Source organism: Acipenser ruthenus, chromosome 15 (assembly GCF_902713425.1).
Source record: "Acipenser ruthenus chromosome 15, fAciRut3.2 maternal haplotype, whole genome shotgun sequence".
Classification (NCBI taxonomy): Eukaryota; Metazoa; Chordata; class Actinopteri; order Acipenseriformes; family Acipenseridae; genus Acipenser; species Acipenser ruthenus.
This window is the reverse complement of record NC_081203.1, coordinates 3,721,621-3,736,027: the sequence shown is the minus strand read 5'-3', so window position 1 is coordinate 3,736,027 and position 14,407 is coordinate 3,721,621. Positions and strand designations below refer to the sequence as shown.

General features: G+C 37.1%; 1 protein-coding gene across 5 annotated transcripts in view; it reads right to left on the bottom strand.

Annotated features, from left to right (window-relative positions):
• The window catches only part of LOC117422477 (disabled homolog 2-interacting protein-like), a 241,465-nt gene that overhangs the window by 108,798 nt on the left and 118,260 nt on the right, over positions 1 to 14,407 (bottom strand). For all 5 annotated transcript variants that reach the window (XM_058986894.1, XM_058986893.1, XM_058986896.1 and 2 more), the window contains one exon: positions 8,899 to 9,002. In XM_058986894.1, coding sequence (XP_058842877.1) covers positions 8,899 to 9,002 — 104 coding nt within the window. The remainder of the gene's footprint in view (positions 1 to 8,898; positions 9,003 to 14,407) is intronic.

The following is a 14,407-nucleotide window of genomic DNA, read 5'->3' as shown; positions in this document are numbered from 1 at the left end:
TGTGCAGCAAGTGCTAATGTATGCGGCAGGTTGTCTAGGCTACGGAAACATTATGTCATGAGATAAGTGCGAATGGCACTAAGCAGGAGAAATTAGGCTTCTGTTACATGGCTTCATTGTTTAAAATTGAAATTGTATGGAAATTAGATTGTCCTCGACAACATTAAACTTAATTTTCGAGCAGGAAAACCTCGTAATGGTTTTCATTTTTAGAAAATTAGTTCTTTTTTTTTTTTTTTAAATGCATTCACTACAGATGCCTTGTTGTCCAAAAGCTGTCCATTAGATGGCACTGTACTGATGAATTAACCTTGAAATTGACATTGCTCTGAAACAAGTCTGAAAACAGTCCCTATTTATTTTCTGCTGTTTTTTTTTTTTTTTTTTTTTTGCATTGGAATTAAGAAATTACAAAATGGTAATGGTAATTTCAAATTAGGTCACAGCAGACTGGATCCAGTTTCACTATGCTGCACACCTGCACTCATCTGCTCTCTTACAAATAGTGGAGGACAGTTGTTCCAGCAAGAATCTGAGCCTTCTGTGTGTCCCAAAAGGAATGCAATATGATGTTAGCAAAAATACATAGCCTTAAGCACAATGCTTTTAAAGCACAATGTTCTAAAGTCTACAGTGTTTGTATGTTCATTTTCCCCAGGTGTGATGAAACAAGAGTTTATTTAATGTCTGCACAGTAATTTACCAAGTTCAAAAAACAGTTATAATCCCAGATGAAGAAGAAATGTGATTTTTAAACAACTTTAACTTAGCAATATACAGTTGTAGTCAAAAGTTTGCATACCCCAATGGAAATGTATAATTTCTAGAAATTTCTCGAAAACAAAGAATTATAGAGAAAATCTTTTGTAGCAAAAGTTTTGCTTATGTGGATGAGGAATAAGTCAATATGGGAAAAAGTAAAGAGCTATCTGAAGACCTTGGGCAGAAAATGTTTTATTGTCATAAAGCTGTATCCCAATTTCAACTGTATCTATCCATGCAACATATTTGTTTTCACTAGTAGTTACCTGGTTTTTCATGTCGCTGCATTCATTTTTATTTATAACAGAGCTGAACAGTAGTAAAGCATTTAGTTAATGTTGTACCCTGAGACTGTTGGATCAAATAATTACATTATTACCCTGTGCATCTACACACATTATTTTTGCCAGCAGTTAACAGTTTATTTGCTTTCCATGGAGACAGTTAACTGAAGCATCAGGGTGAGATCAATTAAATGTGACTTTTATTTAGAGAGTGTTTGAATGGTACTGATTGTGCATCCCCCCAATTCAATTAAAGGTAGAGCCTTGATAAGGTCAAAGTAAAACCTCTGAAACGTGTTAAAATGTATAGGCAAATTAAAAAGCTGCTTAGCTGAAGTGTTTTAATAGAAATGAACGTTCTTCGATAATCCCATGCTGTCCTATAGTATACGATACAGCTAAAGACACAGACATAATGATTAATGATTAGCTTGGAAAGGTCTACAGCTTTTCTCAAACATCTGTGGGATTCACAGAAGGAAAATGCAAACAAGAAAGCAAACTGCTTCTGCAAAGCTATCTTTAAAAAGGTTCAGGGTTATGGGTAGTACATGACCTAATGGACACTTCCTTCTAGTGTGGTTGAACTTGCTTAAAATACTACAGCTGTCCACTGTGAAATATGCACTGACAGAATGAAGCAATAAGCCCAAACTATCCCTATCAATCAGGGAACATTTAAATGGGAAAAAGGGGTTAACCAAACAGAGTTAATGTGATATGAGAATTCTCCCTGTGCAGCTCGCACCTACCGCATAAATCTCAAATGACATTCACAGTAAGATGGTTATTATTGAATTATTATTCAAGAAACTGGCAGGACGACCAAATGATTTGAGATGAGAATGTAAGGCCCTGTCCACACTATGCCTTTAAACCGCATTTGTTGCCTTTAAATCGGCTTAAATGTGCTAAATACGGTTAGCATCTACACTACGCAGCGTTTAATACTGTATCCTCCAATATCCCAAAATGCTTTCTGATATGTGGACATTACAAATACAGAACTCAGAACAGACATCTGAAGGAGTTGAGAACGACCATGAATACTGCTGTACTATTTTTCGTGGAGCGATGTGTTCAGATGCCGAAATCAAGGCACTTACTGATATCTGGAGACCGTTGCTGCCTTCTCCATTGCTGATAAGAGACAAACCCATAATGTTCATGCTAGGCAATATGATTGGATGTAGGAGGCCAGACATGACGAATGCTGCCTAACGTACTGTATGCACCTGGAAGCTCTGTGTATTGGACTGGGGGTGACTCATGAGTTCTACCCAAATCAGAGGGCTGAGCCTCGAATCTGTAGCGTACAGTACAACACACAATACAGTATAACAGCATCATGTTGAGATCTGATGTTCCCCAATGTACTGCACCCAATAAACAGCACCGTGTGCCTCAAGATATGTCAATACATAAAGAAATGGGACCTCCAATCTCATACACTGGGTCGCTTGTACCCAACAGCACCACCGCCAGGTTAGGGGCAGAATTGAAAACGCAGTACTGACCTAGACGAGGGATGTTTAAGAGGAACTTTGATTTACATCCAACAAAAATGTGGGCTTATTTTTATTATGATAAAGTAAACTGAAAAAATCAATCGTAATGGGAGACAATACCGGCCCCTTTCCTCAATGCTTTTGGAAATCATTCTGAGTATAACAAACTCTCCTCTGTTGTATAATAGAGCCCTTTCTGCAGGCTTCATTATTTTATAAGGCAAGAGCTGTATTTCTAAAAGGATTGATGGAGAAAGGCAGGTATGTGACTGCTGTTGAGCAGGGACTCTGTACAAATCTAGTTTGACAGGCTTTTAGTATTTATTTGCCATGCAACTGTTTCTTATGCTTTGCAGTCTTTTATTTTCTACCTGTTTTTTTTGCATTGATTTAAATATAGATTTTCTAGTTAAAACATGTGTGTTCATTAATGCGTGAAGAGAAATAACCGTTTAAGGTAATAATTTTTTGCAGTGGTGGGTTTGAGACAGCATTACATTACTCAGATCTGTTGCTTTGATGAAATTCAACAAGGTTAGTATATCAGGTGGTAATAATCCCCTGCTTAATGGCCCTCGGTGACAGCGCTGCAGAATCTACCCCAGGCATCTGCTATGTGGTTTCAGATCCAGGACTGACCACATGATGCAGTGGATCAGTGCACTAGCCCATCCCACACTGTTACTATTAAGCTCTTCACACAGATTAAACCACAGTGCTAAAAAACCAAATTGCCTGTTCATTTCCTCAATTACCAGCAATGACATACAGTATACTGTATGGTAAACAGCACGCTGTGAAACTATTAAAATGCATAATTAAGAATGTATTTTCCAAGCAGCTTAAATGCTATATAACTATACCAAAATATTAAGCAGCAACATTTCAGAGCAATTACTAAATCGAGTTAAGAGATCCAGCTTCTACTGTATTCATAACCATGTGCATAAGGAAATAAATCCAATTCTGGTATCACTCCCTTTAAAACGTGTATTCCTATTCCAGTTTTCGGACGCTAGGTTTTCCAACAATGCTGCATCTGTTCCTCTTGGGCACAGAAAGGTGAAGAATCCTGCTATTTTTGTCTCTTGTCAATGAGGAATCAAGCAACTAAATGCATATCTTCAAATGCACCGTTAAAAGCATTCACCAATGATGTTTTGTATTTTCGCCCATCCCCCGAGGCCATAATAACAGTACGTGCACACTCATTGTCCAATCAAAGGAGTCAAAGGCTGAATCTAGTGTAAAAATGACAGGGCTCTGCCCAATCACAACTAGATATGTGTTTGACTGATGTTTTTTTTTTTTTTTTTGATGTGTGCTCAGGGGGGCAGCGAAGAAAACAGTGTTGCAAGTGGCTGCCATTTTTTCTCTCCATTTTTTGCTGTTTAGTGTGAAGACAGGTACAGTATTCGTGCTCCAGCTTCTGAAAGCAGCATGCCTCGTCAGCAGGTGATTTTTTTTTGCTTTGTGTTCCATTGTGTAAAACAACAAACAGACAGGAGTACTGCGCTTTTGTTTTCATTGTGATTCATGGGTGGCATGTTTCTTCTCTCAGAGGTCTCCAGTTGTTTTCATTTGAGGTTTAACTTCACACTCTATGAGGGTTTTGCACGAACAGTAAAAGATTGCCTGCTTTAGTGTCATGCTTGCTTTCACGCTGCTGCTTATGGATTCTGTTTACTTTAATGCTCAATGAGCTGCATTTCTCTCAGTCAGTGTCTTCACTAAGCTGAACCATCTCGCCTCTGCAGCTGTTGTATTTCTTGATATTGGTGCGTTCTCCTGAACCACCAACATAAAAAACAAGGTGTTAGTTTACTGCTCCAAACAGTATCAGGTTATTTGGTATCTATAATGCTTTATTTGAAGCCAGGTCTCTGAAAAGAGAAACTCTTCACTGGACACAAAAAGTGGGAAAATCATATCTTAAGTTATGAACATACATTAGCACTTTAATAAGGTGTGTCGAATAACTAGGTTTCCCACTAGATGGCATTGCAATTGTAATGAGACCAATGCATTCATATGCGCTGTGCAACTTGTTAGAATGGTATTAGGTGCAGCAGTGGAAAAATAAATCACTAAATGGGGAAAGCTTAATTTACAAGCAATCTATACCACACGTATAAAACAAAGCATGCAGTTTGTCTTAACCAGCCTGTGCTGTTTGCATCATTCAACTGAAATGCCTCCTCCACCCAATCAAATGAAACATGAACATGGGAGATGAGTGCTGTGGGCAAAGCTAAAATAACAGAAATCCACAGCAAAAAACAGATTCCCAGAATTCTTTCTGTATCGGAATGAACGTAGGATTATTATAGCAGCTTTTGAAAATAAATGAAGATAACAGTGTGCAATTAGTTGATGCTGACACTGCAGGACATGGCAAAAAACATAATTTATAACCGCAGGAAAAGCGTGGGAAAACTGCAAAAATACAATGGAAAATGTTTATACGGGTAAGTCTACTCAAAACCAAAGGTTTTGTACAAATGATTCTTGACATTCTTATCCTTCTTAACTTTTAATGCAGTCGGCTAAAGCAAAATGAAAGATGTTTTTTCTTTTCTTTTAGCAAGACAGATCCATCCGTCATAGTCTGGCTCTGGACAAGTTTGGATGGCACTGTTCTGCCCTGCCAGAAACAATAGCATAACTCATTAATTCACCTCGGCAGAGATTTAACATTCAGCGTCAGTACCCAACCTGCAGTTTCTTACATTTTAAACATGGAATGCAAACAGCGGAAGAATACATAAAGAACGCATTTTCAATTTGCATTGCAAATGCTGAAGGTAGCTGCCATTTATTCAGCTTCATGGAATGTCACCACATTGTTTGTATTTCGTACAACCACCGCTTACTGTCTTGAAAGAAGTTTCCAGAAATCTTCTGAAAAATTCCCTCGGTTGATTGAAAGACTTTTGTTTCAAAGCTTGTCTGACATGCCAAGAAGGTGCACCTTGTCACTATTTCCACATTCAACATGAAATGGGTTTCTATACAGAAAGTGAATCACTGTGCATAATCAAACACAATGTTAAGAAATATTCTGTTTGCTTTCCACTACATAACGTGCCAAATACTGTATGAACGAATACCTGAAATAAAGCCTATATACAGCTATGGCCAAAAGATTTGCATTTGAATTTTAGGATTGAGACATAATTAAAAAAAAACAAAAAAAAAAAAAAAAAAACTATATGAACATAATTTAGGTCTTTTATTTAACATTATGTAATCAACAAAACTACAAAATGATATCGCAGAAATCTACCAGAAGCCATAATAGTAAATTAAAAAATGATAAATTTTTTCATTTTTGTCAGTTTTTCCTTGAGAATATGGAAAACTACAAAGCGGTATGTAATTCAATGTGTTAACATAACATTATTCAGCAGGTTAAGTTTGACTTTAAAAAATTTGTTAATTCTACAGGGCAGGGGTTTTCAGCCTTTTTTTGAAACTGTACCCCCTCTGTCTGGAGTTTTCATCTAAGGCAGAATATTCTGATGAACACATTTCTTTTCTTCCCATTTATTTCAGATATAATTTACGTCACAACAGTTTGGGACTGACAAACTGCTGGTTTAGGACAGAATACTAAACAGTAGACTTAATTCTTAAAACATGTTTTTGGATGCACACAATTAAAAGATAACATTTGGGAATGTCTTTGGAAATACTCGTGTTTGCTTTCTATTCAGCAAAGTTATTATAAATAATACAAAATAGTCTGCACTGTAAATGTTTATCACATTACTATTTACTTCTCATCTCAGCATAATGTGTACCATTTAACATGTTTACAATATCAGAAACATTAGCCTCAAGATAAAACTATAACAACTAACATTGATAAACTTTTTTTTAATTAAAGCCAACATTAAAATTATCCAAAGGAATTCGGTATAACTTTCTATCGCTTTGCACTTTCTGCACACGTGAGTTTTCTTCCTTCCATCCTTGTTTTTTTGTTTTGGTTTTTTGCAAGTGAGAAATGTATCCATTTCAAGTAAGAAATGTATCCATTTCAAGTGAGAAATGTATCCATTTCAAGTAAGAAATGTATCCATTTCAAGTAAGAAATGTATCCATTTCAAGTGAGAAATGTATCCATTTCAAGTGAGAAATGTATCCATTTCAAGTAAGAAATGTATCCATTTCAAGTAAGAAATGTATCCATTTCAAGTGAGAAATGTATCCATTTCAAGTGAGAAATGTATCCATTTCAAGTGAGAAATGTATCCATTTCAAGTAAGAAATGTATCCATTTCAAGTAAGAAATGTATCCATTTCGCTATTGCTGTTACTAAAATGCAGCCACGCCTAATAAATAAACAAAACCCGTAAAAGTGTGAGTATTGTGATTATTATTGATGTTTACCGGAGCATTTATACAAAAAAATGTACAAAGAGTGTGCTTCAATGATTAGTATTAAATGATACAACTTAACGACAAAACAGCAAAGTTATCATTAGACAACTGCTTCACCCACCCATAGCAATGGAAACACAGTAAAAAAAAATAAAAAATGAATTCAAGATCAATATTTTTTTTACTTTCATTTGCATTGCTGAATCATCCCACATACCCCCTATTACCCTTAGAAGTACCCCAGGGGTACACGTACCCTCAGTTGAAAACCCCTGCTACAGGGTGATTCAAAACGTTAATCAATGCAAATTACCATTGTATAACTCTTTTTGTCAGTTTGTACTGCCCTGTGCAACTGAGGCCAACAACTCAACTTGAGTTATCATAGTTTTACAAGCACGTAGCTTAAACTGTACAATCTGCACAGAACGGAAGTTTCATGTTTGAAACGATTCTGCTATTAATGGTACTGCATTGTAGAGCAAGAAACTGTTACCATTACGCTCTTTTATCGGTTTAAAAAAAGTGTAGCTTACCAAAGTACTTACATTGATGACTTTTGTAAGGCAAAATGCTTTACTGCCAGTAACTTAGTCTACACAAGCCACTATAGTAAGTGCTGTATCTTAATGCATAACAAAAATATTGACTTCCAGTCGATGCAAATAGCCTTCATGTACTAAAGCCAGTACGTGAATGAAATGTGCCCTGCTGCCAACAATCAAATGGATCGGTGAAACGAGTACTATTATCAGCTGTTTTCAGCCTCACCAAGGTCACTGTGATTTGAAAAAGCCAATGAATAATTCAAACCAGTTCTCAGTTTACTGTTTGCAGATTAATGTAACGCTAGTATTCAAACAAGATAAACCCATTTCAGTTCATTAAAAAAAAAATTAAAAATCTGAATCAATTCAAACTTTGCCTGTGTGGTCCATGTTAACAATTCTGTTAAAATGAATGTACAAAGCAAACAGCAAACACATTGACCTTGAAAATGTGCAGTAATGTAAATACGATCGGGAGCGTTGCAATCTGCTTGTAAAATATGCACTGGCTTCGACAGCAAATGCTGACGTATTACAGAAAATGCATGCTCAACAGTGCAGCTTTATGTTGTTTTATTGCAAGGGTCATAAAAACTATTTTGTTGGCAACATGGGGATATTAAAAAAAAAAACTTTTAAAACTTAATGAGACACTGAACATCTTACACTAATATTGTGTTTTAATCATTATTTTAGTATTTCACCACACTACTAAACTAACATGTTAACAGTTTTGTTTTTGTATAGGGTATAGGGTTCACAGCAACGAATTAAGAACACACTGTTTGCATGTGTAGAACTGTGGCTCTTGATTAAAAATCAGGTACTTCTGTTTTTCACTACAGTTTAAGTCTGTGAAGAAACATGGAATACACTGTTAAGGGAAGGAACTTCTGCACATTTTTCACCACGTTCAGAATGCTAATCTACTGAAGACACAACGTTTCCCTGAGACATGATTCAAACAGTACTTAAGTCTGCCACTATATAAAGTATCACACAAACTAATTAGTAAAATATACACTTTACAATTTATGCAATTGCCAATTTTAGTACTGTATAATTATTTTCTGCTCATTTATCCAGTCGATCCACAATTTAAAATGCGCATTCATCATTTTTTGAGCATGTTACTGTGAGTCAGGCTACTAGACGCATCACTGGAGATATTCTTTCCACTCTAAAATAATGGCTGAACATTCCAATGCATTAACTGCTACTCCTGCAGTGTTCCATTTTAATTTGTCCCCCCCCTCCAGAAAAAATAAAAAATCGCTACAAAATAACAAGAAAACATTTGTTGTTCAGATGTCACTCCCATGCAATCTTATGCAACTGTATGAAAATTCATTTGAATTTGCTGCCGAGATGTTACGTATTTCCCCCGCTCTGCCAGTGAGGGCTCTTACCGTGACGCGGAAGGGTGTGGATGCAGCCGGCTCCATGCTGGGGTTCTTGTCCGCTGCGCTGCCTGGCATACTGCGGCGACGGCCTGGTCTCTCAGGTGGAGACTCTGAAACAGAAAGGAAGCATGTTTTACAGGACAAGCATAAACTGAAGGGCTTATACCTTTTGACTTGGCACGTCCACTACCAGGCATTCATCATTTCTGCTTTGGATTCCTGCTGTGCCATGCCTATTCTTTCAAGCACACCGCGTCCAACGGACCTCTTTTGCAGATTTGGGGTGCGCAGGTTCCCAATATATCTACTGTATGGGCAGATCTAAATTCACAATGTAAAGTTTAAAAGGGAAATGTTCAATCAGATTTATGCCAAAGTGAAAATGGAAAAAAAAATCTCATCCCCCTGGCTCTGTAGAAAACGCTTCCACTTATTGGCAGCATCCTTGAACCTGGTCTCTGCTGCTACTGCTGTTAAGTGACGCACAGGGCATCATTAATAAACAAGTGCGAGGAATCACTTGCATCAAGAAGCTAATGAGAGGATATGAAGTGAATAAACTGTCACTATTATGCCAGTATAAACCAGACACATATTGTAAATTCAGCTTTTCAAAAAGTGCAAAAGATATGGGTATTATAGTCACAGCAAGTAGCTTCAATTGAGCTACATCAACGGGTCCCATATAGCATGCGATTGTATTGGTATAATAAACCATGCATAGCGGGATTTATCCCCTAATACATACATGTTTGCATCTTTGCCACTGTCTATAGAGTACCCAAAGTTTAGACATACTGTATTAGTGCATTGATTTAGCCTTTATGCTATTTTTCCCATTAGGATCAGTAAGGTAATTACACAATACGGGAGGCCGTTAGGAACACAGTTAGACAACAAGTGACAAAGGGCAGACAAAGAGAAACAAAGCAGAGAACCGCACCAGGCTTGTCAAAAATAGATGCAAAAGAATACAATCATGAGCCACAGGGGAATCAATCAAAAAGCCATCTATCCTGTACAGGCAAACAGAGACGAGCGCATCAGGAAGAAGAGGCCAGAAAGAGTAAAGAGATATGATCAGAGATCTAAAGGGAAGAGAGGAAATAACATCAAGAAGGAATCGTATGGAACTGCTGCAACTCATTTGAGCCACAGAAACTGTTGTATAGATCATACAGGAATCACCAGAGAGATCCAAGCACTGTGTTCAAAGGACATGTGTTGAATTATTCTGAACCTCAGACTCCTAACAGAACTGTATTCTTTGAAGCGATAAATAAGGAACATATTTAAACCTGTTTTATGAAAATAAAGAACGGTGCAACAGCAACGCCGGGGAAATGATTTACCGTCTGTCGTACTTAGGAGCTCTTCTTTCTTTTTTATTAAAATTTCTATTTTAACAACCAGCCGGGATACAGATAACATCATAGACCGCAGGATCTGTCACATGCCCTGCAAGCTGCCATCTGCTAAGACTTCCCCATATTGAACACAGGCTCTTTTTGAAGTTTGAAATGTCGTATCTATCACTGTGCTCAGCTCAATGTCCTGGAAATATTGAGGCTAACTTCATTTTTTTTTTAACTACGCGATAATTAATTTGATCTGATACTCTCGGGTTATTTATTTCGGCCTTTTTTTCTGAAAGTTTGAACATATAAATGAGAGAGAAACTGTACCGCTAATGAATGTTATTCAGTACACTATCATGAATGCTGTATTTATCCAAGTCAGTTCAATAGTAGTGTATACAAATGAGTATGTACCTAATGCTAAATCACAATTACTGCAAATTAGTGCTGATTAACGCATTAAAGTTCCCTTGCGGAGCACACCACAAATCTTTCAAGCTTGGTAAAACTCCTTTATTACTCTCTGAAGCTTCAGGGAATGTATATTTACTAATGATCCCTATTAGCATATTCTATTAAAATCTAATTAGTAATCAGCACAATATCTCTAATAGCACTGTTTCCCCTGATCAAGTTGACACTTTAAGTTCCTGTAGATCTTGTAATTATAAATCATTATAGAGAGTGTACTCACAGACACATACTCTAGTGCTGGTGAATCACTTCTTCTCTGAGGCTATTCTTAGGTTCAGTCAAGTTTTGTGTCTTTTTTGGTAGAACTGTGCATTGATAAAGTAAGAGATTATGAAGCCAGGAATCACATTTCATACAGATACTGCACTACATTGTCAGTAAGAACTGAATTGTTTTAATCCTTCACTGAAGAGTTATCGATCCTTAAACCCATTGCTTCTGGGGTTGAACGATAGCAGGTTTCAAAAAACTTTCTGAATAGTAAAACAATCAAATGGAATGACAGGCACACAGTATAGATTGCAGAATAGCAATTTTAAAGGTAGCCTGTAGATAAAAGAAAGACATATGCAGCTTTAGTCTTCAGTTCGACAGACTGGCTTTCTGGTTAATAGTAGGGATTTTAAATTGTCCTTTTTAAGGTTGTGCTTTTGTCCATACCACATACAGCAGAGCACTAATATGAATGTGTAACCATTCCCAACTCTCATAAAAGCCATACTCAATTGTGTTATCTGAGTCCTAACAACATAAGATCAAATGACAATCTTTCTTAACAAGCACAATTATTACAGCACTAAATACTGTTATCCTAAGTATATTCCGACATTGTATTTGTCTGACATGTATTGCAATGAACACATATTAACACTTTAATAGTGTGCAGGGTGTCATTTTATAACCAAGCAATGTATCAGAATTAATTCAATTTTATACTAATAAGCCAAAATATTTGTTAAATTGTGGATGTGAAAATCCAGCTTCATCCCTCCAACAGCCATGTGCCTAAAAAATAAAATGCTGCACATTCAGCCCTGCTGAAAGACGTCCCTATACGGCTGTCATGTTAAAATGTTTACTAACTGCCAGCGCTTATTTGTATCCCTTTACATGGTTGTCAGAGACAACAAAATGCAGTCCATCAAACCTGGGCTGTGCTTCACGACGCTGGTTTTTGGTCTGCTGCTGTTTTTACAGACCACTGGGAACGGGGATGAAAAATCAGACCCTGCTGACTTCTGAGAAAGTGACTTCTTAAATCTTCCAGCATGTTCAAGAAACGAGAAAGAGCAAGCCAGGTTCGCATATCCAGATTTAAAAGCCCAGGAGGTGCACATCTGGTTGTTCAGGTTACTTGCTAGTCGTCCTGTTTTTTTCGAATATATCCCAGCTTCAAGAAATGGTACCCGACACCTGCTAAAGCCTCCCCTGTAATCCTTAGGCGCTGAGCAGATCGCGGGCATCGGAAGCAAAGACACTGGGCCCCAAGAGAGAATGCCCCTTCTGTTGTCTCCCAATTTTTTAACATCTGGTGCTGTAGCCTGGCATCACATTGTGTTTGCTGAATTATTCTCAATCAAAGTGATTTACATTGGATTTAGCTCAAAGGAAACACTTGATTGGATTTTGTTTTAGGTGGGCATCTGATAAAGGAAGTGGAGAGGCTTATCTATTATACATTGGGGCTTTTTTTTAATGTTTATTCAAAAACGCTACAATGGCATATTAACAAGGGTCCTCTTTTGAAGATCTTGACCATTGAAGCGCAGCACTGCATAATAAGGCACCTGCAAGTGTGCATAGAAATAGGTCGATTTGGGGTTTAATTATATTGTTCTGATTAAGATCTGTGAAGCAACAAGGTAAGCGCTCTGCCAAGTTCATTTAGTTCAGGCTTGCTATATGATTAAACAAAAAGCATCACCTAATCACTGTTCAAAAGAAATCTAATCCGAGTTCCATATTCATTTAGATTCTTTATAATAAACAACCCTCTTTCTATAATGAACACAGGAAGCCTGCCACAGAGGTGTTTTACAGTGCAGGCAGATCTTTTGAAGCCTTTGTTTCTCCTGCTGACAAGTGTAGAGGTGAAAACACACCTGGCTGGCTGCGTAGAAAGGATTTCATGTTTTCTAGTTTTGTTTCCCTAATTATCTACTCAAATCGTGTTTGTCTGCTTTTTTTCAAATAAAGTATTTTGTATCAAGTTCCACAGTGCTTTTGGTAGAAAACATCATACTAAAATGCTTCCTGTCAAGCTCTATTCATTTCTTGCACTTGCTACAGTAACAAAAGCCTTTGGTTTGCAGTGCCACTTTTTCATCCCACAGACCTGATTCTTGTCAACAAAAAAAAAAAATCATTTTTTTTCCCACCGTCCAACTATATCTTGAACAATAAACACTCAATAATGTATGACGACATTGTTTCAATGCATCTTGAGGAGGCTGTGTGGTCTGGTGGTTAAAGAAAAGGGGCTTGTAACTAGGAGGTCCCCGGTTCAAATCCCAGCTCCACCACTGACTCATTGTGTGACCCTGAGCAAGTCACTTAACCTCCTTGTGCTTCGTCTTTTGGGTGAGACATTGTTGTAAGTGACTCTGCAGCTGATGCATAGTTCACACACCTTAATCTCTGTAGGTTGCCTTGGATAAAGGTGTCTGCTAAATAAACAAATAATAATAATAGTGCTGAATTAAGAAATTCAATGACAAATTTTGAGGTCATTGCCCTCATACAGTATATGTATTTTGCAAACCCTACCTACCAAAAAAAAGGGGTCAGTGAATACCCATTTGTTGTCATTGGGATCACAGTGTACAGCAATCAACAATGACAATCCTTTAGCGGTTTTCACAAAAGGCATTATGATGCTAGCTATTATTAAAATCTGACACCCCAAAAGCTCTACAGACATCAGTACACCACTCTATCTAGAATGCAAGGAGGTACGGTACTCTAGAGAAATAGACTGAACTATATGTTTTAAAGCAATCTTTTTTTCCCCTTGTTGTAAATGGAACCATTTCCATCTCAAAACTGAATTGAATTGGACCAGTTAAGTGTAATGGTAGTGTTCATATTACTAGAATGCACTCTCTATGGAGAATTTAAATTACACTAATGATAATTTAATATGCATGTGTTTTTCCTTCCTTTCAGTTACTTCCAATTGGCATTTGCATTCATCATCATGACCATGATAAACTTTAGCTGTTAAACATATTAAAACCTATGATATGGTCTTAAACCATGGGTGCAAGTCAGCATTATTAGAACAGGCTTCAGTGTTCACCGTTTAATTGCTCACTGCAGCCTAATATTTTATTGATGATAGGTTTATGCCTGAAGATAATTTTCAATGAAGTATTCCTCACTGAGTCACTCTTTGTGGTAAGATATACAGTATAATCAGTCATAACACTCAACTAACTGTGAATTTATATTAGAAAAAAAAACATGTGTTGTCCAATATGGAATGACAGAGTAAACAAGTCATCTTGGTACATGACAAAGCTGCTTGTTTGAGTTTTCAATAACATTCATCCATCATTCTTGACAATGACTATCACAGCATGAATACGTTTCAGGTTCAAAGCTTGTGGTGCTTTAATAGCTATGGAAGGCCTTACCAACCATGGAATAAAATGTCATTTTCCTTGTCCACTGACAGCACCTCA